At 40.3% G+C, this 25029-nt stretch overlaps 1 protein-coding gene across 2 annotated transcripts in view; it reads right to left on the bottom strand.

Moving 5' to 3' along the window:
* Positions 1-24692, bottom strand: part of c6h8orf74 (chromosome 6 C8orf74 homolog) — a 55185-nt gene extending 30493 nt beyond the window's left edge. Inside the window, exons 1-3 of one of the 2 annotated variants that reach the window (XM_069886620.1) lie at positions 24432-24692; positions 23059-23251; positions 13659-14062 (exon numbers count right to left, since the gene is read on the bottom strand). In XM_069886620.1, coding sequence (XP_069742721.1) covers positions 13659-14062; positions 23059-23251; positions 24432-24479 — 645 coding nt within the window. In that variant the 5' untranslated portion in view covers positions 24480-24692. The remainder of the gene's footprint in view (positions 1-13658; positions 14063-23058; positions 23252-24431) is intronic. The other variant, XM_069886619.1, reaches the window with a different exon arrangement.
* Positions 24693-25029: the final 337 nt, after the last annotated feature.

Below are 25029 nucleotides of genomic sequence, written 5' to 3'. Positions count from 1 at the left end.
AGATCGCCATATTTTTGATTATTTCGGAGCACCAGGCAAGGGTGCCCCCTTCTTAGCCCTTTATTATTTAACTTAGCTTTAGAACCTTTGGCAATTGCTATCAGAGAAGCACCCAATATTACTGGTATTATTCGTTGCAGGGATATTCATAAAGTATCACTATATGCAGATGATTTATTGTTATATATTTCCAATCCTGAAAATTGTATTCCTGCAGTTTTATCTTTATTAGCCCAATTTAGTAATTTTTCGGGATATAAACTGAACTTAAATAAAAGTGAATTATTCCCTTTTAATGGATGGGTTCCTATTTATGATAGTTTACCTTTTAAAATAGCTAGAGACCATTTTATATATTTAGGGATCAAGATTACTAAAAAACATAAAGATTTGTTTAGGACTAATTTTTTCCCTCTATTGGACCTGATCGGCAGTTTACTTACCAATTGGTCACCATTATCCCTATCCATGATAGGCCGAATTAATGCTATTAAGATGATGATCTTACCTAAATTTTTATATATATTCCAAGCTATACCTATTTTTGTTCCTAAATCTTTTTTTGATAAGGTCGATTCTAAATTGTCCTCATATATTTGGCAAAACAAGAATCCTAGATTGGGGAAAAAATATTTACAGAAATCTAAACTAGAGGGAGGGTTGGCATTACCCAACTTTAGAATTTATTACTGGGCAATTAATATTAGTTACTTAAGGTATTGGTTGAATTATTCAGAATTATCTCTAAATCCCCATTGGGTAAATTTAGAAATTAAACCGATACAAAATTTTTCAATTAGCTCTATTTTGGGAGCTGCTCTCCCTTTTACTCTTACTAAATTATATAAACAAATTGATAATCTAATGGCTAAACATACACTACGTATATGGTTTCAATTCCGGAGATTTTTTGGCCTAAGTCATTTTATCTTGGAAACTCCTATTGTACTAAATTTCCTTTTTCATCCCTCTCTAATTGATCAAGCTTATTTACTCTGGAAAGTTAAAGGTATAACATGCTTTTCGGATTTATTCTTGGATAACTCTTTCATGTCATTTGAACAATTATCCATGAAATATGATTTACCTCGATCTCATTTCTTTCGATATTTGCAGATTAGGGGTTTCTTAGTTTTGACTTTACCCTCTTTTCCCAATCGGGAGACTACGACTGTTTTAGAGGATATACTATATTCAAAATTCCCTCCAAAAGGTGTGATATCTAAATTATATAATATAATTACAAAAATAAATTCTGGGACTTTTGAAAAATTTAAAAATGATTGGGAAAGAGAACTCAACCTTCATATTTCTAATGAAAATTGGAATAAAATTCTGCGACTGGTAAACTCTTCTTCTCTATGTGCAAAACATTCACTAATACAGTTTAAAGTTGTTCATAGAGCTCATATGTCTAAAGATAAACTCCATCGCTTTTATTCTCATATCGATCCTATATGTGATAAATGTCAATTGGAAATAGCTTCCCTTACACATATGTTTTGGTCCTGTCCCTCTTTACAGAATTATTGGAAGGAATTTTTTTCCATTATATCTACTGTTTTGAATATTGATTTACAACCACATCCCATTACTGCAATTTTTGGATTACCTATGATAGATTTGACTTATTTATCTCTTCCTGCGGATCGTATGATTGCTTTTCTTACACTAATGGCTAGAAGATCTATACTATTGAATTGGAAAGAGGTTAATCCTCCCACTGTTTTCCAATGGTTTACCAAACTATACTATGTTTAAATTTAGAGAAAATTAGAAACTCTGTCTATGAATCCCCTTCTAAGTTTGAGTTAACCTGGCGATCATTTATTCAATATTTTCATTTGTGGTGAGTTGATCTGGCTCTGTTTTCTTTCTATGATTATGTACGATAATTGGGCTGTAAGATGAGATCGGAGTGATCGGCGTGGTTTAGCTATATCTGTAGGTTTTTTTTAAAGTTTTTTTTTAAAGTTTTTTTTAATTCAGATTTGTTTTTTCTTCTTTTTTGGGGTTTTTTTTTCTCTTTTTTCATATATTGTTATTAATTATATCTTTTTTTTAAGAGATAGTTCACACCCTAAACTGATCTAAATTTTTTTTAATGATATATTTTTATTCTGTAATATTATTGTTTAATATCTCTGTATTAATTCATTACTTACTATGTATTTTTTATATCTCTTTGAACTGTATGTGTTTATAAATTATAATAATAATAAAAAGATTGAAAAAGAAAGAAAGAATGGTCTTTAGTTGTCCCTATTCTTCCTCGTAATTTTCTGTCCACTCGAATACACATTTGTCCTGTAACAACTTCCTTAGGTACATTGTTTTGGAAGACAGGTTTGGTATGAATTTACCAATGAAATTGATCTTTCCCAGCACTCTCAATATGTGCTTTTTGTTATTGGGTCTGGGCATCTTTAAAATTGCTTTCACCTTGCTGTTGTCTGGCTCCACACCTGCCTCTGTCAGTTTATCTCCCAGAAAGTGATTTTCTTTATACCAAATGACATTTTTCTCTGTTTAACTTTAATCCATACTTCTGGATGTGTTGTAACACTTTGATAAGCCTCTCGTTTTGAGTTGTTTTTGTGTGATCCCCTTAGGATCATGTCATCCATGTATATACAAACCCCATTTATGCCTTCTATGATGTGCTCCATTGTCCACTTCCAGAGCTGAGAAAATTCCAAAAGGCATCCCCAGACAGGAGTATCAGCCAAACGGTGTATTAAATGTACAGTATTTTGTGCCATCATCATGCAGTTTTATTTACCTGAAGCCCTGGGATGCATCCAATTTAGTGAAAAACTTTGCACTGGCCATTTCACTTGAAATTTCATGCCTGGTTGGAATCTGATAATGTCCCCTCTTTATATTGATATTCATTTCTTTTGGGTCCATGCACACATTTGGGTCAAAATTCTTCTTTCTGACACACACTATTGAATTCACCCATTCTCTGGGCTCCTGCACTTTCTTTATGACCCCTAGTGCCATTATTCAGTCGAGCTCCTGCTTGAGGTTTTCTTTCACTGGCGTTGGAACCTGCCTCAGGGTATGCACTACTGGCTGCACATCCTCTTTTAACTGTATCTTATACATGAATGGTAGAACTCCAGTATTTCCACTATGCTGTCCCATGCAGTCAGTTAATATGGTACACCCTCTTGACTAGCTCACGTTTATCACCAAGTAGTGATTCATGTCCATGTGGGACCACTGTGAACCTGAGGTGGTGCTCATTATCTTTAACTTTCACCTTGAGTTTACATATACCTTTTTGTCGATGCTCTGTCCATTGTATGCTTTGAACAGTACAGGATTTGCCTAGATGTATGGCTTTATCTTCATTGCCCTGATGTCGCACTCACAGATCAAATTGACCTTTTCCCCTATGTCCAGCTTGAAATTCCATTTGTATGCAATGACACAGTCCATTTATCCTGCATGACACTGTTAACTTCGTGCACTACCATGCCCATAAAAAGTGTATCACTGAAAGCAGTTTCTTCGATAGTGTGTTCACTTTTACTTCTGTCTTGTTTTCCTTTGGAAAAACATTGCCTTGCATAGTGATTCTGCTCTTTGCACTTATTATAGACTTTCCCATAAGCAGGGCATTGCTTTGGCACATGTTTGGTGTCACATCGTTTACAATTGAATGTTTCTCCATCTTTTTGTTGTTTCCTGTATACCCTATTTTATTTGTGTGTGTGTGTGTGCAGACTCTGTGGCTATGACTATGCTTTCATTTTCACTGGCTTTTACACTACCACCAAATTTTTTCACGTGCTGCAGAGCTATTTCACTGGTGTGGCATATCTTCACAGCTCCAGCTAAGGTAAGCTCTGCCTCTTGCAGCAACCTCTCTCTTATTTCTTAATCATTGATTCTGAACACAATTTGATCACGGATCATTGAATTTTGCAGGAATCCAAAATTACATATTCTTGCTTTTAATTTTAAGTCTGTTTAAAAAAAAAAGTATCAAAGTTCTCTCTCTCTCTCTCTCTGCAGCTGTGTGCACGAGTGAAACAGGTACCTCTCAAATTTTCATTTTTCTTTGGTGAACAACATTCATCAAACATCTCGATAATTTTGTTGAATTTACTCTGGTCTTCTGCCTTGGCAAAAACAAATTTGTTGTAAACCTCTAGAGCTTAGGTCATACTATGGTAAGTAGCAGTGCAATCTTCTGTAAATCTGGTTTGTTGCCGATTCCAATGGCTTGAAGGTACAGCATGATTCTTTGTTTAAATGGCCTCCACTCGTGGTCGACAATTCCAGTCCATTTTACAGCTTAAGTAACTTTTAAACTCTCCATATTTTCTCTGCTGATATTGACTGTTGCTCACTATGCACACTGTGGTGTTTTTTTCACTCCTGTGCACAGCATCCCACTCCTGGTACCATGTGATGTTTCTTTTATTAAAAGGAAGAAACTTGGGTTCGTTTTAAACAACTAGATTTATTGACTAAAGCAACAGCACTAAGAACAGAACACACAGGCAGGTCCTCATGTGGAGGCATCCATCTTGAATCTACCCAAGATGCAATATTCCCTATATGCCATACACTCCATCTTTGACTCCTCCTGGTGGTAGCATTCTATCACTACATTGAGGAATGTGGACAGGTATACTGATTCATATTAATAGATTTATTTTCATAATGTGTGGAAGAGGAAATAGAAAATTCTATGATTATGCTTATCATTGTTTTCTAGTAACTTGCAAAATGGCTAGTTCAAGATTGATGCAAGGGATACCTTGAGTGGGAATCATATTTTTTCCTCTTCAAACATTTAAACCATGAGATATCAAAGAACTACAGTTATATTTTCACTTTATACTTTTGGTATTAAATTACAACATATCTGGCCTTTTGCCCCACCAATGGACTCAGCACTGACTTTACATCAGTTCTGGTTTGAGTAAGTAGTGCCACCTCATCTTTTAAATAGGACTGTCAACATTGATTGAGAAGTGACTTTTTTAAATTTTTTAACTTGATGTTTTGAATTGACCTCTACTACTTCAGTATGTTTCAGTGAACTTTCTTTTAATGCTTTATTACCATTATCACTATATATTAAAATAATGGGTGTCTTGTATAGAAGTTCATGCTTGTACTAAAATAGTGCCATATGAGAATCTATTTGTTCCTATTTTGCTGGGAAATGTCACCCAGTTATTGTGTGGTGAGATTTTCAATATTATGCACACGTGCAAATGAACCATCTTATTTTCAGAAATGTGCACAGATAATGTACAAAAATGAAAATGCACTGCTTGAAGTTCAGATTTACTGTCAGGATATACATGTCATCACATACAACCTGAGATTTCTTTTACATGCAGAGAAGGCTGAATTACCACATTGGTAGTGCAAAACAAACTACACAATGTACACATGTAAACAAATAAAGAACTATAAATAGATAACAAATGTAAACAAACTGACTATACAATAGAGATATTTTTTTTAAAAATCAATGATGTGCATAAGTACAAGTCCTTAAATGAGTCCCTGATTGAGTTTGTTGTTGAGGTGTCTGATGGTGGAGGGTAGCAGCTGTTCCTGAACCTGACAGTGCAAGTGTTGTGGCACCTATACCTCTTTCCTGATGATAGCAGTGAGAACAGAGAGTGTGGTGGGTGGTGTGTTCTCTGTAGATGTTCTCAGTAGTGGGGGGGGGGGGGGGATTTTGCCTGTGATGTCCTGGGCTATGTTCACTACCTTTTGAAGGGCTTTAAACTCAGGGATATTGGGGTCTCCATATCAGACCATAATCCAGGCAGTCAGCACACTTTCCACCATATATCTGTAGAAATTTTCCAGGGTTTCCAATGTCCTGAGGAAGAAAACTCCTGAGGAAGTGGAGGTGTTGGCATGCTTTCTTCACAATATCCTTAGTGCATTGGGTCCATGAAAAATCCTCCAAGATAGTGACTCCCAAGTACTTAAATTTGCTCACCCTCTCCACCTCTGATCCCCCAATGATCATTGAATCATATACCTCTGGCTTTCCCTTCCTGAAGTCAACAATCAGCTCCTTGGTTTTGGTGACATTGAGTGCAAGGTTGTTGTTGGTGCACCATTCTACCAAGTTTTCAATTTCCCTCCTACATGCTGACTCATCACCTTTCTTTATACAACCTACTACCGTACATTTGTAGATGGTGTTATTGTTATACCAAGCCACACAGTCGTAGGTGTAAAGTGAGTAGAGCAGGGGTCTAAGAACACAGCCCTGTAGTACTCTGGTACTGATGGAGATTGTGGAGATGTTCTTACCAATCCTCACTGATTGTGATCTGGAGGTGAGAAAATCCATTATCCAATTACACAGTGGGGTGTTGAGTCTTGGGGGTTTGTTCATCAGTTTTGAGGGGATGATGGTGTTAAATACCAAACTGTAGTTATCCAGCAACAGTTATTGTCAGGCATCCTAAATTAACAATGCTCAACTGCAATGGCTTTTGGTAAATTGGTGTTTGGGACCATTTTACTGTTTGTGGTCTGTCTTCTTTTACAATACAAAGAAACAGTAAACATATCAGAGTGACATCAATGTATGGTGCACAATGAATAAAATACAAGCTGATATATTTTTGTGCATGCATGAAATAAGCATGTCATCTGAAAGTTCATTATAAGAGGATAAGAAGTTACTTAATATAGGTATACAAGATTACAAGGAGCCTAGATAGAGTGGATAGCCAACACCTTTTTTCTGGAACAACAAAAGCAAATACCAGTGGACATCAGTTTTAAGGTGAGTGGGGGAATGTGCATAGATGTTGAGGCATATGTTTATTTTATTCAGAGAGTGTAGGTGCCTGGAATGCAGTGCCTTAGGTGGAGGCTGGTACAATGGGGATGTAAGAAAAGTAGAGGGATATGAATGTAAGGTATAAAAAAATTAGATTGAGTGGAGTAAGTTTACATATGTCAGCACCACGTTATGGGCTGAAGGGCCTGTACTGTGCTGAAATGTTCTATGATCTTTGAATGTCCTAAACATGTTATGTAGCATTTTTTTCCTCATGCTTTATACAGGTGAATCCAGGTTTCAGAGCTCCACTTTCATAATGCGAGTGCAAAATTTCAAAATTTTAATATTGGGTCAAAAATAAAGACCAGTTTCTCCCATTTCTCATCAACTTTAAGGCGGCACAATCTTTGTGAGGTAAGAACAAAAGGGAAGACTAATATGAAATCTTGCCTGAATAAAATGTCAAAAAGATAGAATTATCTAATTCCTTTATGGATGTTGAAGTATATGGTATTTTGATGTCTTTGCCAAATAATAAGGCCCCGGGAGAGGACAGTTTCTCTCTGGAGTTTTATAAAAAATTTAAGGAGTTGTTAATTCCTGTTTTTAATGAGACTTTTGGATCAAATGAGAGACACTAATGACTTGCCAGAATCTTTTAAAACAGCATTAATAAGTTATTCCAAAAAAAAAAAGATCTTTTATTGCCATCCTTTTATAGACCAATATCATTATTAAATACAGATTATAAAATTGTTTCCAAATCATTAGCTAACAGATTAACTAAATATTTACATAATTAATAAATATGGATCAGACCAGCTTTATTAGACATAGAAGATCCGTGGTCAATATAGTTATATTTACATTTATTAAATGTAGTCCAGAAAAGATACCAGCTTTAGACACAGAGTAAGGATCTAATAGACTAGAATGGGTCTTTTTATTTAAAGTATTGAATATTTTCAGAATTCCAAATGATTATTTTTAAATTGGATAAGAGCTTTGAGTAATCATCCAAAAGTTAAGGAAGTCATCTAGACAAGGATGCCCACTTTATTTGCATTGGCTATAGAACAATTGACAGAACTGATAAGAGATAATGAGATTAAGGACTTTACAATAGAAGATAGAGAACATAAAATTAGCGTGTTTGCAGATGATATTATATTATTATTTTACAGTACCAGAAATATCATTGAAGAAAATAAATGTACAATTGGCTGAATATGGTTTGATGTCAGGTTATAAAGTCATCTAGGAAAGAGTGAAGTGATACTCATGAATGATGGGAACTATACATTAAGTAAGCAGGTAATGATGTTTAAGTGGCAAAAGGAAACAAACATTTAGAAATTAATATTGATAGAAATTTACCATTACAAAAAAATTAATGAAGATTTAAAGAGATGGAAAGATATACCGATAACTTAATAGGAAGGGTAAATTGTATAAAGATGAATATTTTTCTGAGGTTGTGATATTTGTTTCAGTCATTACCCATTCCTATACCAATGAAGATTTTTCAAGATTTAAATAAAAGTGTAAGAATTTATTTGGTGTGAAAAAATGGCAAGGATAGCTTTGGAAAAGCGAAAAAGTTAATATTTGCCAAATATTAAAAATTATTATAAAGCAGCTCAATTAAGATTTCTATCCTCTTGTTATCAAATTGGGGAGAAGACAGCATGGGTACATATTGAAATGAATAGCACAGGAGAAACTAATCCAGAACATTTTTTGTTTAAATGGAACGAGGAACTTTTGAAAGGGGTACCAAATTTAAAACATTTATTCAAGATATGGAATGGAATTCATTTAGAAAGGGGAATTACTACCAAATAGCTAAATGATGTTAAAGCAGAACCTATTTATTCCTTTTACTTTAAATAATCCTTTTTTTTTAATATCTGGCATAATAATGGCATAAAGAGGCTAAAAGGTTGTTTCTTAGATTCTTTTTTTCTTTACTTTTGAACAAATGAAAGAGAAATACAATATGCCAAATAATACTATTTTTTCATACTATCGGCTTAAATCATATTTTAGACTTCCAGAACAGAGCCCATTTGAGTATTTAATAATTCATACATTTATTGAGAAATTTACTACTATGCTGTAATATGTATATACAATTATAAGACAATGCAGAAAAAGGAACTATACAAGTCAAAAAATGGGAATCCCTCCCTCCCTCCCTCCCTCCCATCTATTTATTTATTTATTTATCTATCAATTTATTTATTTATCTATTTATCTATCTGTCTATTTATTTATTTATTTATTTACTTACTTATTTTTTTACACTGATTATACTCTTTGGCTTGGCTTCGCGGATGAAGATTTATGGAGGGGTAATGTCCACGTCAGCTGCAGGCTCGTTTGTGGCTGACAAGACATGGTTGCAAGGGATAATTGGTTGGTTGGTTGGTTGGTGTTGGGTTTTTCCTCTTTTGTCTTTTGTCAGTGAGGTGGGCTCTGCGGTCTTCTTCAAAGGAGGTTGCTGCCCGCCAAACTGTGAGGCGCCAAGATGCACAGTTGGAGGCAATATCAGCTCACTGGCGGTGGTCAATGTGGCAGGCACCAAGAGATTTCTTTAGGCAGTCCTTGTACCTATTCTTTGGTGCACCTCTGTCTTGGTGGCCAGTGGAGAGCTCGCCATATAACACGATCTTGGGAAAGCAATGGTCCTCCATTCTGGAGACGTGACCTACCCAGCGCAGTTTGATCTTCAGCAGAGTGGATTCGATGCTGTCGGCCTCTGCCATCTCGAATACTTCGATGTTGGTGATGAAGTCGCTCCAATGAATGTTAAGGATGGAGCGGAGACAACGCTGGTGGAAGCGCTCTAGGATGCGTAGGAGAAGCTGGTAGAGGACCCATGATTCGGAGCCGAACAGGAGTTTGGGTATGACAACGGCTCTGTATACGCTAATCTTTGTGAGGTTTTTCAGTTGGTTGTTTTTCCAGACTCTTGTGTAGTCTTCCAAAGGCGCTATTTGCCTTGGCGAGTCTGTTGTCTATTTCGTTGTCAATCCTTGCATCCGATGAAATGGTGCAGCCGAGATAGGTAAACTGGTTGACCGTTTTGAGTTTTGTGTGCCTGATGGAGATGTGGGGGGGCTGGTAGTCATGGTGGGGAGCTGGCTGATGGAGGACCTCCGTTTTCTTCAGGCTGACTTCCAAGCCAAACATTTTGGCAGTTTCCGCAAAACACTGATTATACTTTTTTTCTTTCTTTGGCTTGGCTTCGCGGACGAAGATTTATGGAGGGGGTAAATGTCCACGTCAGCTGCAGGCTCGTTTGTGGCTGACAACTCCGATGCGGGACAGGCAGACACGATGGCAGCGGAAAATTGGTTGGTTGGGGTTGGGTGTTGGGTTTTTCCTCCTTTGCCTTTTGTCAGTGAGGTGGGCTCTGCAGTCTTCTTCAAAGGAGGTTGCTGCCCGCCAAACTGTGAGGCGCCAAGATGCATGGTTTGAGGCGATATCAGCCCACTGGCGGTGGTCAATGTGGCAGGCACCAAGCGATTTCTTTAGGCAGTCTTTGTACCTTTTCTTTGGTGCACCTCTGTCACGGTGGCCAGTGGAGAGCTCGCCATATAACACGATCTTGGGAAGGCGATGGTCCTCCATTCTGGAGACGTGACCCACCCAGCGCAGCTGGATCTTCAGCAGCGTGGACTCGATACTGTCGACCTCTGCCATCTCGAGTACTTCGACGTTAGGGATGAAAGCGCTCCAATGAATGTTGAGGATGGAGCGGAGACAACGCTGGTGGAAGCGTTCTAGGAGCCGTAGGTGATGCCGGTAGAGGACCCATGATTCGGAGCCGAACAGGAGTGTGGGTATGACAACGGCTCTGTATACGCTTATCTTTGTGAGGTTTTTCAGTTGGTTGTTTTTCCAGACTCTTTTGTGTAGTCTTCCAAAGGCGACTGATTATACTCTTTGGCTTGGCTTCGCGGACGAAGATTTATGGAGGGGGTAATCTGCAGGCTCGTTTGTGGCTGACAAGTCCGATACGGGACAGGCAGACACGGTTGCAGCAGCTGCAGGGGAAAATTGGTTTGTCGGGGTTGGGTGTTGGGTTTTTCCTCCTTTGCCTTTTGTCAGTGAGGTGGGCTCTGCGGTCTTCTTCAAAGGTTGCTGCCCGCCAAACTGTGAGGCGCCAAGATGCACGGTTTGAGGCGATATCAGCCCACTGGTGGTGGTCAATGTGGCAGGCACCAAGAGATTTCTTTAGGCAGTCCTTGTACCTTTTCTTTGGTGCACCTCTGTCACGGTGGCCAGTGGAGAGCTCGCCATATAACACGATCTTGTTACACTCTGTATAAATTACATGGACTTAATTCAAATTGTTCTGACAAATGTTTCAGATGTAACAAAGAAACAGGAACCCTATTACATGCAGTTTGGTCTTGTGAAAAAGTGAGAAAATTTTGGGAAGACTTGAATATATTATTGGGACAAATTATGAAGATACAGATACCAAAAGATCCTAGAATATTTTTGCTTGGTGATTTATACAACACTGATACTAAACTGAAATTAGACAAATATCAACAAAAATTTTTGAATGTAGCAATAGCGGTGGCATGGAAATCTATCACAGTAACATGGAAATCATTTAATTTTATAGGTTTGGATAGATGGCATACAGAAATTCAAAATTGTATACCATTGGAAAAGATTACTTATAATTTAAGGAATCAACCTGAGAATTTTTATATGATTTGGAAACCATATATGGATTTTATCAGTATGAGTCTATCCATATGGTCCATAACACCCACTCCTCCCAATTAATATGTACAGGATGGAATAATATGTTAGGAACATATGAATAGTGAATGATAAATAAATTCAGGCATTTTTTTCTTTCTCTCTTTTCTTTCTTTTGGGGAAGGGAACAAAAATAAAAAAATTATATATCATTCTGTATCATTTTTATTACATTGTTTTGTTATACGATGAAGAATTATATTTATTGATGCAACTGAAAAATAATTTAAAAAAAAAATCTCAATGAGTTTTCTTATTAGCAAGTTATTAAAAATATATGAGAAGATCTGCAGGCAAGAGAATTCTACCTTCTGCCGTTAAGCTTGAAAAATTCAGATTTATTGCCAGAGTACGTACATGACATACAATTCTGAGATTCTTTTTCCTGCGGGCAAGACAGAATTGGTTGTGCAAAAAAAATGTACACAATGTTCATGTGTAAACAAATAAAGTACTGTAAACAGATATTAAATGTAAATAAACTATGCAGTACAGAGAGAATTTTTAAAAATCAATACGTGCAAAAGAGTACATAAGCATCTCCCTGATTGAGTTTGTTGTTGAGAAGTCTGATGGTGGAGGGGTAGCAGCTATTCCTGAACCTGGTGTGAATGCAGCAAAAAAAAGACAAAAACTCAAAATTGCATTGAAACACTTAATAAATCAGCAAAATGGAATATTATAATGTCAATGAACAGTACTATGTTCAAAATCATAAACACAAAAATCACCTTCTAGGCTCCTTGAGGGTTACATTTATTGAAAAATGTTCGATGCTTCTATTCAACTTATAGAGTCACAAAGTTCTAAATGAGATCTGAGAACTACTTCCAACAAATTGTAAAGTAGCAAGGTAATGATGCAATATTCCAGTCTTAATAAACATCATATTGCCCAACATGCACTAAGTAAAACAAAATAGGGCCCATCAGCAGTATTTAAAAGGATCATGATGTACAGGTAGTTGCAAATTGGTAGCTGGACCACTTATTTTGAGTTGGGTCTAATTGCAACATATTTATACGATATAAAGTTAAGGTTTAAATAGTATGCATGGAGCAGAACAGGCTGCAAGAAGTTACAGAAGGAAGTAGGGGAAAAGACATTCAGGAGCCAGCTGCATCCACCCACTATCTTTAGGGCATCCTCATGCACTGGTTTCAATCCTTGGAACTTTTACAGGAACCCTATGGTACTTAGCTGTTATCAAGTGGGTGCCCTCCTTCCTCAATGTTTCGCTGATAGACCCATGACACCTCCAGAGGTTAAGCAGTGAATTCCAGCAGCCCGGGATCACCCCCTAGATGCCATTCACTCACTTGGGTGCCCAGGTAGGATCTTTTCTCCTCATCCAGAGCCACTGATTACCTTTTTCAGCAGCTCTGGAGAGATCTTTGACTGCTTGAAGAGCAGTATGAACCACAATCATAGTGATCACTTTGTGGAGTTATCAGCATTAAAATGTACATTATTTTTAATCTCTGAAAAACAAAACACCAATAGTATTCTTTTAAAATAAATTAATTGTGTCGATGTGAAAGTCTCATTTTTCTTTGTTCTTTAGTGTTGAAATGTAGGTGTGGTGCTGAATTGGAAAATTGAAATTAAATATCATAGCTATTGATTTACTTGCTAGATTTTACTTTATTGATTATGAAGTCAATGAAAATGCACCCTACGAGTGAAAGTAATAATTATGCTTGCATTTACAATATAACCACTGCTCTGGTCAAAGCAGTGGTTGCTCCAGATTCCAGCAGTTATAGTCTCTTGTGATTAAAATAGTCTTGTGGTTAAAATATATATTCAGCCTTAATTATCTTTAAGTGTGACTCCATTTAAGAGTTTATTTTTGATTATGTAGGAAAACTGGAAGCCACAATTGTAAAGAAAACACACTTCGAGTGTATGTTGTTAGAAAATATTGTCTACTTCTGTTTTTATCTTAAAATCACAAATACTGTATCAAATTAGCCTAATTTTAGCTTTACCAATGAATGATTATAAAGAAAATCTGCAATTAAAATGTTGTTAGAATATATTTTGAAATATGTTAGAATTTATTAAAAGGGAAAAGCTCACTTACTGCTCTTTCAATCACTTGGTTATTTTGAAACTTGAGATCCTTGTAAAACATGCCAATTTCTTGCTCTCTTTTCAACATTCTGGCCTCATGAAAAGCAGACATACCATTTCTTAACTGGTCTTCGGCTTCACTGAGTTTAGCCACCTGTTGCTGGTATTTCCAAAGCTCAATATCTGTTCCATTCTTCAAAGGTGGAATCGGTTGTGGTGTGTGGACCTCAAGCTCGTGTACGATTTGATCCACCGCTCTTACTTTACACAGTACAAACTGGTATAGACGATAATGTTGGAAGAAAGTTCCAAGTAAATAATTGGCTAAATGTTGCAGGTAATAAGAATTCAGTTTATTTTGATACTCTTCACATTTATCCCACAATTTTCCAAAAGCCTCCTGAATAGTTTTTCCTAAAAATGAAATTAAAACAAAATAATTTACAATTAGGTTCTTCTTAGATGTTAACTTCTCAAATTTAGTGGAGTTAGGATGGCAGTCAGAGGAGAAGTATACTCCTCCTTCAGGGTGGGATATCACAGAAGCTTCCAGTGTCCCTCTACACTTGTCAAGTTGCAGTTCCTTACTGAACATCAAGGAATTGGAACTGAATGTATTCCAGATCATCTAGAAGGCTGACAGGATCACTCCTAAAGCACAGGCTGCAGGTAGTTGAGTAATCACAAGGGAAAATAAAGGTAGCAGGTAGAACACGCAGGATTCCCCTGTGCCTGTTCCACTCATCAACAGGTATATTGCTTTGGATATATTTTGGAGGGAGGGGGAATGACCTCTTAAGGGCAGCAGAGGTAGAAGTTCAGTGACACCACAACAGTCTCTGAGGCTCAGCAGCAGTGGAATCAGACAGAGCAATAGTGATAGATGACAACATAGCTAGAGGACTCATAGGAGGTTCTGTGGCCACATGCAAGATGCCAAGATGATGCCTGGGCCAAGTTTCCAGAATACTTAAGGGAGAAGGTGAGGACTAGTAGTCATAGTTCATATTGGCATCAACAACATAGGTAGGAAAAGGGACGAGGTCCTGTGGAACAAATATAGGGAATTAGGAAAGAGATTAAAAAGCAGGTCTTCAAAGGTAGTAATCCCAGATTAATCCTGGTTTCACATGCTGGTGGTGTTAGGAATAGAAAAATAGGTCAGATGAATGCATAACTGAATGGCTGGTGCAAGGGGCATGAGTTTAGGTTCTTGGATCATTGATATCTCTTCTGGGAAAGGGGTGATCTGCACATGAGGAACAGTTACACCTGAACTGAAGAACCACCAATATCCTGGTAAGGAAATTTGCTAGTGACAGAGGGCGGGGCTTAGACCAGAAATGAGTCAGATGAGAAATGGGGGCAATTACTGTGATCAAAGAAGGCAAGTTTAGTAGACAGGACAGGCAGAGACACTTACTTCAATGCAAGAGGCTTAACAGGCAAGGCACATAAAACTCAATTAGCTCAGGGTACCAGGATGTTCGAGCCATAACAGAATCATGAATAAGAGAAGGGCTCGACTGGGACCTTAATGTTTCAAGGTACGGATCTACAGAGGTGCAAGTAAGAGGAGGTGGAGGTGTTCACCTTTTTTTTTGAAGAGAGAAGGCATAATAATTGTCCTTAGAGAGGATCTGGTGAAGCTATGTGGTAAAACTTAAAGAAATTAATCCTTTTGACGAAGATATATTTTCAGTTCCCCCAATAGTCCATGGGAATTGGAGGAGTAGATGTGTAAGGAAATTAGAATATTAGAATAATATTAGTGGGAGATTTTTAACTTACCTAATATTAAGTAGGTCAAATACAGTGCCAAAGGATTGGATGGATTAATTTTTTTTTTTTAAATTTAATTTTTTTTAAATAAAAGTGTATCCAAGAAAATTTTCTAAAACAATACATTGATTTCCCTTGTAGAGAGGGTACCTCATCTTAGGGAACGAAACAGAACAATTGACTGAAGTGTCATGGGGAATCACTTTGGGACCTGTGACCATAAAGCTATTAGTTTTTACAATAGTTATGGGTAAAGATAAGATGAGTCCCCAAGATAAGATTCCCAAAATTGGGAAAATGCTGATTATGAAGGCTAGGTGAAGTCATTAAGTGAGAATATTTGCAGGTAAGGGGACAGCTAGAAAGCACGAGGGTTCTATAAGTGAAATGGCAAGATTTCAGGGACAGCTTGTTTATCAGGGTAAAGGAAAGCTGGCAAGTTTAGGGAATCCTGGTTAATGAGTGATAGAACATAGTAATCTACAACATATTTCAAGCCCTTCGGCCCACAGTATTGTGCCAACATAATAACCTACCATCTGCTGGAATTTCCCTATGGTATAATCCTCAGTTTTTCTCTGTTCCATGTACCCATCTCATAGCTTAAAAAAATCCTATTTTACCTACCTCCATGATTGTTGCCAGCTGCACATTTCATGCACCCACCACTTTTTTTGTGAAGAATTGACCTCTTACATCTGCCCCCCTGTACTTACTCCCAAGGACCTTAAAACTATGCCCCCAGGCACTAGACATTTCAGCCCTGGGGGAAAAGCCTCTGACCATCTACATGATCATTGCCTCTGATCATCTTTATACACCTCTTTCATGGCAACCCTAGTCCTCTGGGGGGGGGGGGGGGGGGAGTCCGTCCAGACCTCTGGGGGGGGGGGGAGTCCGTCCAGACCTCTGGGGGGGGGGGGGGAGTCCGTCCAGACCTCTGGGGGGGGGGGGAGTCCGTCCAGACCTCTGGGGGGGGGGGAGTCCGTCCAGACCTCTGGGGGGGGGGAGTCCGTACAGACCTCTGGGGGGGGATTCCGTCCAGACCTCTGGGGGGGGGATTCCGTCCAGACCTCTGGGGGGGGGATTCCATCCAGACCTCTGGGGGGGGGATTCCATCCAGACCTCTGGGGGGGGGATTCCATCCAGACCTCTGGGGGGGGATTCCATCCAGACCTCTGGGGGGGGATTCCATCCAGACCTCTGGGGGGGGGATTCCATCCAGACCTCTGGGGGGGATTCCATCCAGACCTCTGGGGGGGGATTCCATCCAGACCTCTGGGGGGGGGATTCCATCCAGACCTCTGGGGGGGGGATTCCATCCAGACCTCTGGGGGGGGATTCCATCCAGACCTCTGGGGGGGGATTCCATCCAGACCTCTGGGGGGGGATTCCATCCAGACCTCTGGGGGGGGATTCCATCCAGACCTCTGGGGGGGGATTCCATCCAGACCTCTGGGGGGGGATTCCATCCAGACCTCTGGGGGGGGATTCCATCCAGACCTCTGGGGGGGGATTCCATCCAGACCTCTGGGGGGGGATTCCATCCAGACCTCTGGGGGGGGATTCCATCCAGACCTCTGGGGGGGGGATTCCATCCAGACCTCTGGGGGGGGATTCCATCCAGACCTCTGGGGGGGATTCCATCCAGACCTCTGGGGGGGGGATTCCATCCAGACCTCTGGGGGGGGATTCCAACCAGACCCCTGGGGGGGGATTCCATCCAGACCCCCTGGGGGGGGATTCCATCCAGACCTCCTGGGGGGGGATTCCATCCAGACCTCCTGGGGGGGGGATTCCATCCAGACCCCTGGGGGGGGATTCCATCCAGACCTCCTGGGGGGGGATTCCATCCAGACCTCCTGGGGGGAGATTCCATCCAGACCTCCTGGGGGGGGATTCCATCCAGACCTCCTGGGGGGGGATTCCATCCAGACCTCCTGGGGGGGGATTCCATCCAGACCTCCTGGGGGGGGATTCCATCCAGACCTCCTGGGGGGGGATTCCATCCAGACCTCCTGGGGGGGGGATTCCATCCAGACCTCCTGGGGGGGGGATTCCATCCAGACCTCCTGGGGGGGGATTCCATCCAGACCTCCTGGGGGGGGATTCCATCCAGACCTCCTGGGGGGGGATTCCATCCAGACCTCCTGGGGGGGGATTCCATCCAGACCTCCTGGGGGGGGATTCCATCCAGACCTCCTGGGGGGGGATTCCATCCAGACCTCCTGGGGGGGGGATTCCATCCAGACCTCCTGGGGGGGGATTCCATCCAGACCTCCTGGGGGGGGATTCCATCCAGACCTCCTGGGGTGGGGGGGGATTCCATCCAGACCTCCTGGGGGGGGATTCCATCCAGACCTCCTGGGGGGGGATTCCATCCAGACCTCCTGGGGGGGGATTCCATCCAGACCTCCTGGGGGGGGATTCCATCCAGACCTCCTGGGGGGGGATTCCATCCAGACCTCTGGGGGGGGATTCCATCCAGACCTCTGGGGGGGGATTCCATCCAGACCTCTGGGGGGGGATTCCATCCAGACCTCTGGGGGGGGATTCCATCCAGACCTCTGGGGGGGGGATTCCATCCAGACCTCTGGGGGGGGATTCCATCCAGACCTCTGGGGGGGGATTCCATCCAGACCTCTGGGGGGGGATTCCATCCAGACCTGCTGCTTTGCCACTTTTCAGTTGGTCGATTGCCTTATATGTCTCATCCTGGGTGAGGACCTCATCCAGCTCTAGCCTTAGGGGCTGTTGAGGGAGCTGGAGCAGGGCGGATAACCAAAGTAGGAAGTGTATTTATGGACTTGCTTAAACTCAAAAATAGAGAATCAGTTGAACTATTAATCAGAGATAAAGGGTTTCTTGAGTACATGCGGGAAAGGTAACTACATGTTAGTTAAAGAGAAATACTGAAGGACAGAGAGGGAAGAAGAAAGTTACCACTATGATTGGTTTCATTGGTGTGCAAACAGATCAAGGCCTTAAATTGTCTATTTTATATCTGAGATTGAATACCTATCATCCAGTAGAGGACCATTACACTGGTAATGAAACTGGAAAATGCCAAGGATGCATGCAGAAGTGATAGCATAAGGATGTCCAGTGGTAATGATTTGCTGCTGTGAGCATGGCCTCGCTTGACCCATATAACATCACAAAGTGAGGATGTTAAAAATGGAAGGTGAAAAACTTTACTGGAGTTGAACTCCCATTCCAATAATTTAGTATCAGCATTACATTGTTTTTGAATATTTTATTTAAAGTTTTCATCTATGTGATTATAATTACGGAGTCAATACTTAATAAAGCTTGAAAGTTACAATGGTTACATAGTATTAACCCCTCCCCCTTCCCACCCACCCCTCTTATCCTCTAACTACTATAAAGATAATTATGACAATAGATAGAATACATAGTTATACAAAAGAATTGTACAAAAAGAGTAAGAAAAGCATAAAGAAAAAGTAGAATCAATCTGGATTGCACAAAGTCTTGGCTCACACACTGAAATCTTACAGTATTTATATTAAACAACTTTAGAGAAGAAGGTTATTACAGGTCTTAAGAGGTGGGAAGTATATTCTTACATTTGTACTCAAATTTGTACAAAAGTTGAATATTTAATATTTTCCAAGGGTATACAACTTTCAATTTCCTAATGCCATCTTTCCATACCCAAATGCACATCTGATTTCCATGTCATTGCAATATAATTCCTTGCCACAGTTAAAGCTATTTTAATAAATTTAACTTGATAAAATGATAGTTTTAATTCAGGTCTTGTTCTTTCCATATTCTCCAACAAAAATAAATCTGGATTTTGTGGAATAAAAATCCCAGTAATCTGTTCCAAACACTCCTAAATCCATCCAAAAGTTCCAACTTTAGAACATGCAAAAAAGTTCCTATTTCTTCACCATATGTAAAAAAATGTATCTGATAAATCCAATTTAATTTTGTGCAATGTTTACAGTGTTAAATAGAATTGATGTAAATAATTATATTGAACAAAATTGAATCTAACATTTATAATATTTGTCATACAGTCTTGACAGAGTTTTGCCTATCTTTTCTCATCAATTGTAATTGTACATTTTATAATGCATCTCCACAGTCTCAAAAACAAGGTTGGTCTTTTCAAAATTAATACAAATTGCAGAATTCCCATCTACTCAGGAAAAGTCCTAAATGTACCGAAGAATGGTTATTTTAATTACCATTTGAGATAGGGCAAAAAGAGCCAAGCATGTAAATAAATTACCTCAAGAATTGTAAAAAACCCAGAGCCAACAGAACAAGGGAAATATTTGTGTCCTTTGTAAAGAAAATTGCTCTCAAAGAAAGATTTAACAAGGTTATTTATCTAATTTTCCAATATGAAGATGGTAAGATGAATCATATGCTTTAATTGGTTGAACTGGCTATTTTCAGATGAATAAACTTTGCTAATTAAACAATATGTTAACAAAGAATCAAACTAATATTTGACAAAAATTTAAACACAAGATTTTTTGGCCAGTCTTTTATGTTTGTCATATCCCATAAATCTTCCCATGTGCCCAATTTCAATTATTTGATATTTTAAATAATTACATAATATTAATAACACTATATTTATACTCGCATTTTGATTGTTATTTCTAATCGATTTCTGAGGCTGCTGCTACTGTAACAGATGCAATGCTGCCGCTGTTGTGGGCTCAGGAGGAAAAGCAGAGCGTCAGCTGTTCCCTGCTTCTCCAGAGCTCATAATGCCCAGCCAACATCCCATTTGTCCTTGGTGCAGCTTTAATCGCCTGCAGAAGTTCTGCTGATGGTGCTTTTGTTTCCATCACTCTATTTGGAGGTCTTCAGAGGCACCCAAGTTCAGCAGCCAGATGTCGAAGGTTGTGCGTGCCCAGCAACTACTAGATCAGCGCAGGGCACCAGAGCAAGAGTACAGAACCCTGCCAGGAAGGATAAACTGTGAAGCGAACGATACAGAAAGTAAAAGCACAGCAGCGGACAAGGTCAGACATAGGTCAGGAAGGCTTCTGTTGGTCCCAATGGGTTCCTGCATGCAGCGCAAGCAGCAAATGTGGCTACTATGGCAGGTTCAGGATCAGGCTCAGCAGTTGAAGGCCTAATGCCAGACCACAGACGGATAGCAACCAGCTTCTGAGAACCAGATATCTGATCCAGGATTCATAAAATTCCAATGGTAAGCAGGCTTCCTAACAGGCCTCAAACTCTAACTGCTTCTTAATGATTCGGGAACATGGAACCAGGGATCTTGAATTCCGGTTCACTCCTGAACAACAGGCCATGCAGAGATGCAAGTTATGGGGATAATATAGAGGAGGCATCAAGATCCATGGCCACTTGATGTCACCGAAGGAATTCTCTTTTGGTTTTCATTCTTGCTTTAATGGATAAATTAAATGACCGTACTTGGTGATTGTTTTGTTTGCCTTCGTAGGGTGAGCAAAGGAAAGCTTTATGTGCACCTTCTGTACACAACAATAAATTGAACCTTGAGTTGTTTTAAATGTCACAGTTCTCTTACAGGCAGCTCTGTTATTTAAAGACTACATTTTACATCTTTAAAATTTCTTATTATCTCAAGTCCCATTTTAGAGTGTTCACCATACAGATTTCACACATTTTTATTTGATTATGGGCAAAGCTGGTAAGACCAGTATTTGTTGCACATGACTAATTGCCTTGCTAAGCGATCATCAATCCATTTGGGACAAAGATGAGTTACTGAATAAATTGATTTGGAAGAAAATATTCAATCTTTCAAGCTTGAAAGATTTCCTCACCTTCAGACCACAATCAATGAGGATTGGGAAGAACATCTCCTCCACAATCTCCATCAGTACCAGAGCATCATAAACTGCGTTCTTAGCTCCCTGCTCTACTCACTTTACACCTACGACTGTGTGATTCAGTACAATAACGCCATCTACAAATTTATTGATGATATCACAGTAGTGGGTTGTATGAAGAAAGGCATGTAGGAGGGAGAATGAAAACTTGGCAGAATGGTGCACCAGCAATCTTGCACTCAATGTCACCAAAATCACGGACCTGATTGTTGTCTTCTGGAGGGGAAAACCAGAGGTATATAATCCAGTGAGTTTAAGTTCTTGGGAGTCATACCTTGAAGGATCTTTCCTGGACTCAACACACTAATAGCATAGTGAAGAAAGCATGTCAGTCCCTCTACTTCCTCAGGAATTTGAGGAGGTTTGGTATGACATTAGAAAACCTGGCAAATTTGCACAGATGCATGGTGGAAAGTGTGCTGACCAGCTGCATCATGGTCTGGCATGGGGACACCAATACCCGAGTGCAAAGCCCTCCAAAAGGTAGTGGACACAGTCCAGGACCTCGCAGGCAAAACCCTCCTCACCATCAAGAGCATCTACAGGGATCACTGCCATTGTAGAGCAATTATCAAGATCTGCACTACCCAGCACATGCTCTGTTCTTGCATATGCCATCAGGAAAGAGGTTCAGGAACAGTTGCTACCCCTCTACTATCAGACTCCTCAACAATAAACAATCAGGGACTCAAATGACTCTTGCACTTTACTGAACTTTTTATTCTCTCTGTATTGCACAGTTTAGTTACATTCAATATCTGTTTACAGTTCTTTATTTGTTTATATGTGCACATTATGTATTTTTGCATTACCAATAAATGATAATTCTGCTCTGCCCACAGGAAAAAGAATCTCATGGTTGTATGCAATGTCATGCATGTACTCTGACAATAAACCTGAAATCCAAATAACAGTAAATGTCTTCCAAAATCAAAGCATACCACTGACTAGTGCTATAGCAATAACTTAAGAATTTTAAATCATTTATGAGCCAGGTTGGAGAGATTGGGGGAGGGGGAAGGAAAGAAAAGTAAATTTGAAGCAGCCAAGAGATGAAATAACTGCAGCTTAATTAATATTTGAAAATCATTATCTGTGATCTCCTTAATCTTTAATAGTGGTGAGACAGGTCATGTTTCTGAACTGTAAAAATGTGAGATATACAATTTCAGTCATTTTGTTTTCCTGCATTAGCTGGTATCTCAAGCAACCATATGCTGTACAAGTTGAAACTCTCTGTGCCCTCGTTCTGTGATCAGCAGCTCCCAGAGTGGCTGTGTTAGCAAATTTATAAGTATTTTTTCCTGTTTTAATGCTCTTTTATAGGTACAGTGTATCTGTGTTACAGAAATCACAAATCATTACCAGAAAATTGAGATAGGAAATAAAAATTCATTGCAATGAAATGTGAATTGATAAATCAGTAAATAAACAGACAAACAGATAGATACAGGAGCACAAAAAGAAAACAGAGAAATGAACGAAGTTACTAAGGACATGATTGCAGGCTGCCAGTTGTCAGCAAGAGGTTGCTGGACAGATTTTGTTTCAGAAACTGACAAGAGGATTCTTGGGACAATTTCTGTAATCTACCACTCTTTGTGATCCAGCACCAGGCAGATTCCAGGGGTGTCAGTGAGAAAGTTTCAACCTGCACATCAAAATGTGAACTCCAAATTCCCATACTATGCATCTATTTAAAAAAAAATAAAAACAATGACTGAACTAATTATTTTATCAAAATAATTGCAATACCTTTGGTTTTACAAAGTAATTCCTGTGAAAAGCTTACTGCCATTGCCACACTAGGCCATGGAAATCCTTTCTCAGCAGCAAATATAATGGTATTATACAGATAGTCAAGAAGAATGCCTGGTTTTAAATCTCTTTCTTCATCAAAATCTTCCCATTTTAACAATTTTGTTAAAAGCCGACAGCCATCTTCTTTCTGAACACAAACAATTAAAATGATATTTTGAGACAAATCTAATGAAGTTTACAAACTAAAGACAAACCTCAATAACTGGGGACAATTCCCAAAGGTAGATTTTTTTAAAAAATGTCAGTCTTCAACATGCAAGACGTGGCATGACACAGCGGCGGGTTTGATCCTGGCCTTGGGTGCTGCCTGTATGGAGTTTACACATTATCCCTTTTAATTAATGTTGACTGGTTTAAATTTATTTGTCATCTGAACTTGGCTGCACTTTGCCTCAGGCAATATTTTGTTTGCAAATCATATGACGCCAAAGGTTTGAGACTGGTTGACATTCCACGTAACCTGTCCTCACAATAGAGTGGAAAGTTCCCCCCCCCCCTCCCTCCCCTCTCTCCCCCCCCCCTCCCTCCCCTTGTCAGAAATAAAACTTCTCACACATGAGTCTCTTTAAAACTGATGACACGACAAGCTTTATTTACAAGTCTGCAGAGTTGGACTCAACTGGTTTCTCACCAGTTAAGCCCCGATACATACAGTGCATTGATTTTTATACCCTTGTTGTTTGCCCTTCCCCTACTTATTAATACTGTTTTAATTGGTTAGTATTGCAAAAGCATTCTAAGTACAACTGCATTTTTAATTATCACGTTCGTTACGTACGCTGCGAACTCTACATACACTAAATTCTGTTTCTCACCCTTCTTTTCAATCTTTTGTCTCCTGCATGTCTCTCACTATGACCATGAAAAGATAGGTTTAAAAAAATATCCAGCTGAACCTTTTGTCCTTGGCTGCTAGTAAACTCCCTGTCCGTTCTGGCTTCCCATTTTATGATTAATCATCACATTTTCACATTTTAACTTAAGCCATTTTAACCTAAATTCTCTATATATAACACCCTCTCTCCCCCCCCCTCCCTCCCCTCTCTCCCTCCCCCCTCCCTCCCCTCCCTCCCTCCCCCCTCCCTCCCCTCCCTCCCTCCCCCCTCCCTCCCCTCCCTCCCTCCCTCCCCCCTCCCTCCCCTCTCTCCCTCCCCCCTCCCTCCCCTCTCTCCCCTCCCTCCCCTCTCTCCCCCCCCTCTCTCCCCCCCCTCCCTCCCCCCCCCTCCTCCTCTCTCTCTCCTCCCCCCAACCTGCCCAGCATCGGGACTGCCTTTTCTTTCAACTCGTCTGCTCTCGGCTGCGTTTACCTGCAGCCTCGCCACCCGCCGCACGTCCTCCGCTCTGAGCAAGCTCATGGTTGCTAGGGGACGCAGGCTTCGTCACGTCCGGTTTAGTCGGGGGAGTTTCCTGTGCAGGCGTTGCTGAGCCTCCGGCAGTAATGTTGCTCCTCTCGGCTCACACTTTCCCCCAGATACTGTGTGCAGTTATACTCCCTGGTGCTTTTTGGCTTCTTGAGGTTTGTGAGAGACGTTCGATCATTTTCAAGATTCCATTTATTGTCCTCCATGGAACAAAGACGGGCAGACGCGCTCGCCATCACCAGAAACTGCCTGAATCTCCTTTCAGTCAGATGAAGAGAGTCCCCGAATGACCGTGGATTCGCCTCCAGCGCTTCCGCAGCTGCATCGAGACGATAGATCGTCGGTGCTGGAGTCGGCCACAATCAGTACCCATTCATTCCCAGCAACCCGAGCTCCAGGATCAAAACCTCCTTCCTCCACCCCCAGGAACCCTGCGGCGCTCATGGCACCCTCTCGCGTCCCAGTTCCGATACCTGCTATTGCTTCTGAGAGTCTTGAGCCGGTCTTCGGTTCCTTGCCCAGTCACCAGCAGCCCACTGGTCGT

This window comes from Narcine bancroftii, chromosome 6 (genome assembly GCF_036971445.1).
Source record: "Narcine bancroftii isolate sNarBan1 chromosome 6, sNarBan1.hap1, whole genome shotgun sequence".
Lineage (NCBI taxonomy): Eukaryota > Metazoa > Chordata > Chondrichthyes > Torpediniformes > Narcinidae > Narcine > Narcine bancroftii.
Note: the sequence above shows the minus strand (reverse complement) of the source record. Positions and strands in the feature narration are given on the sequence as shown.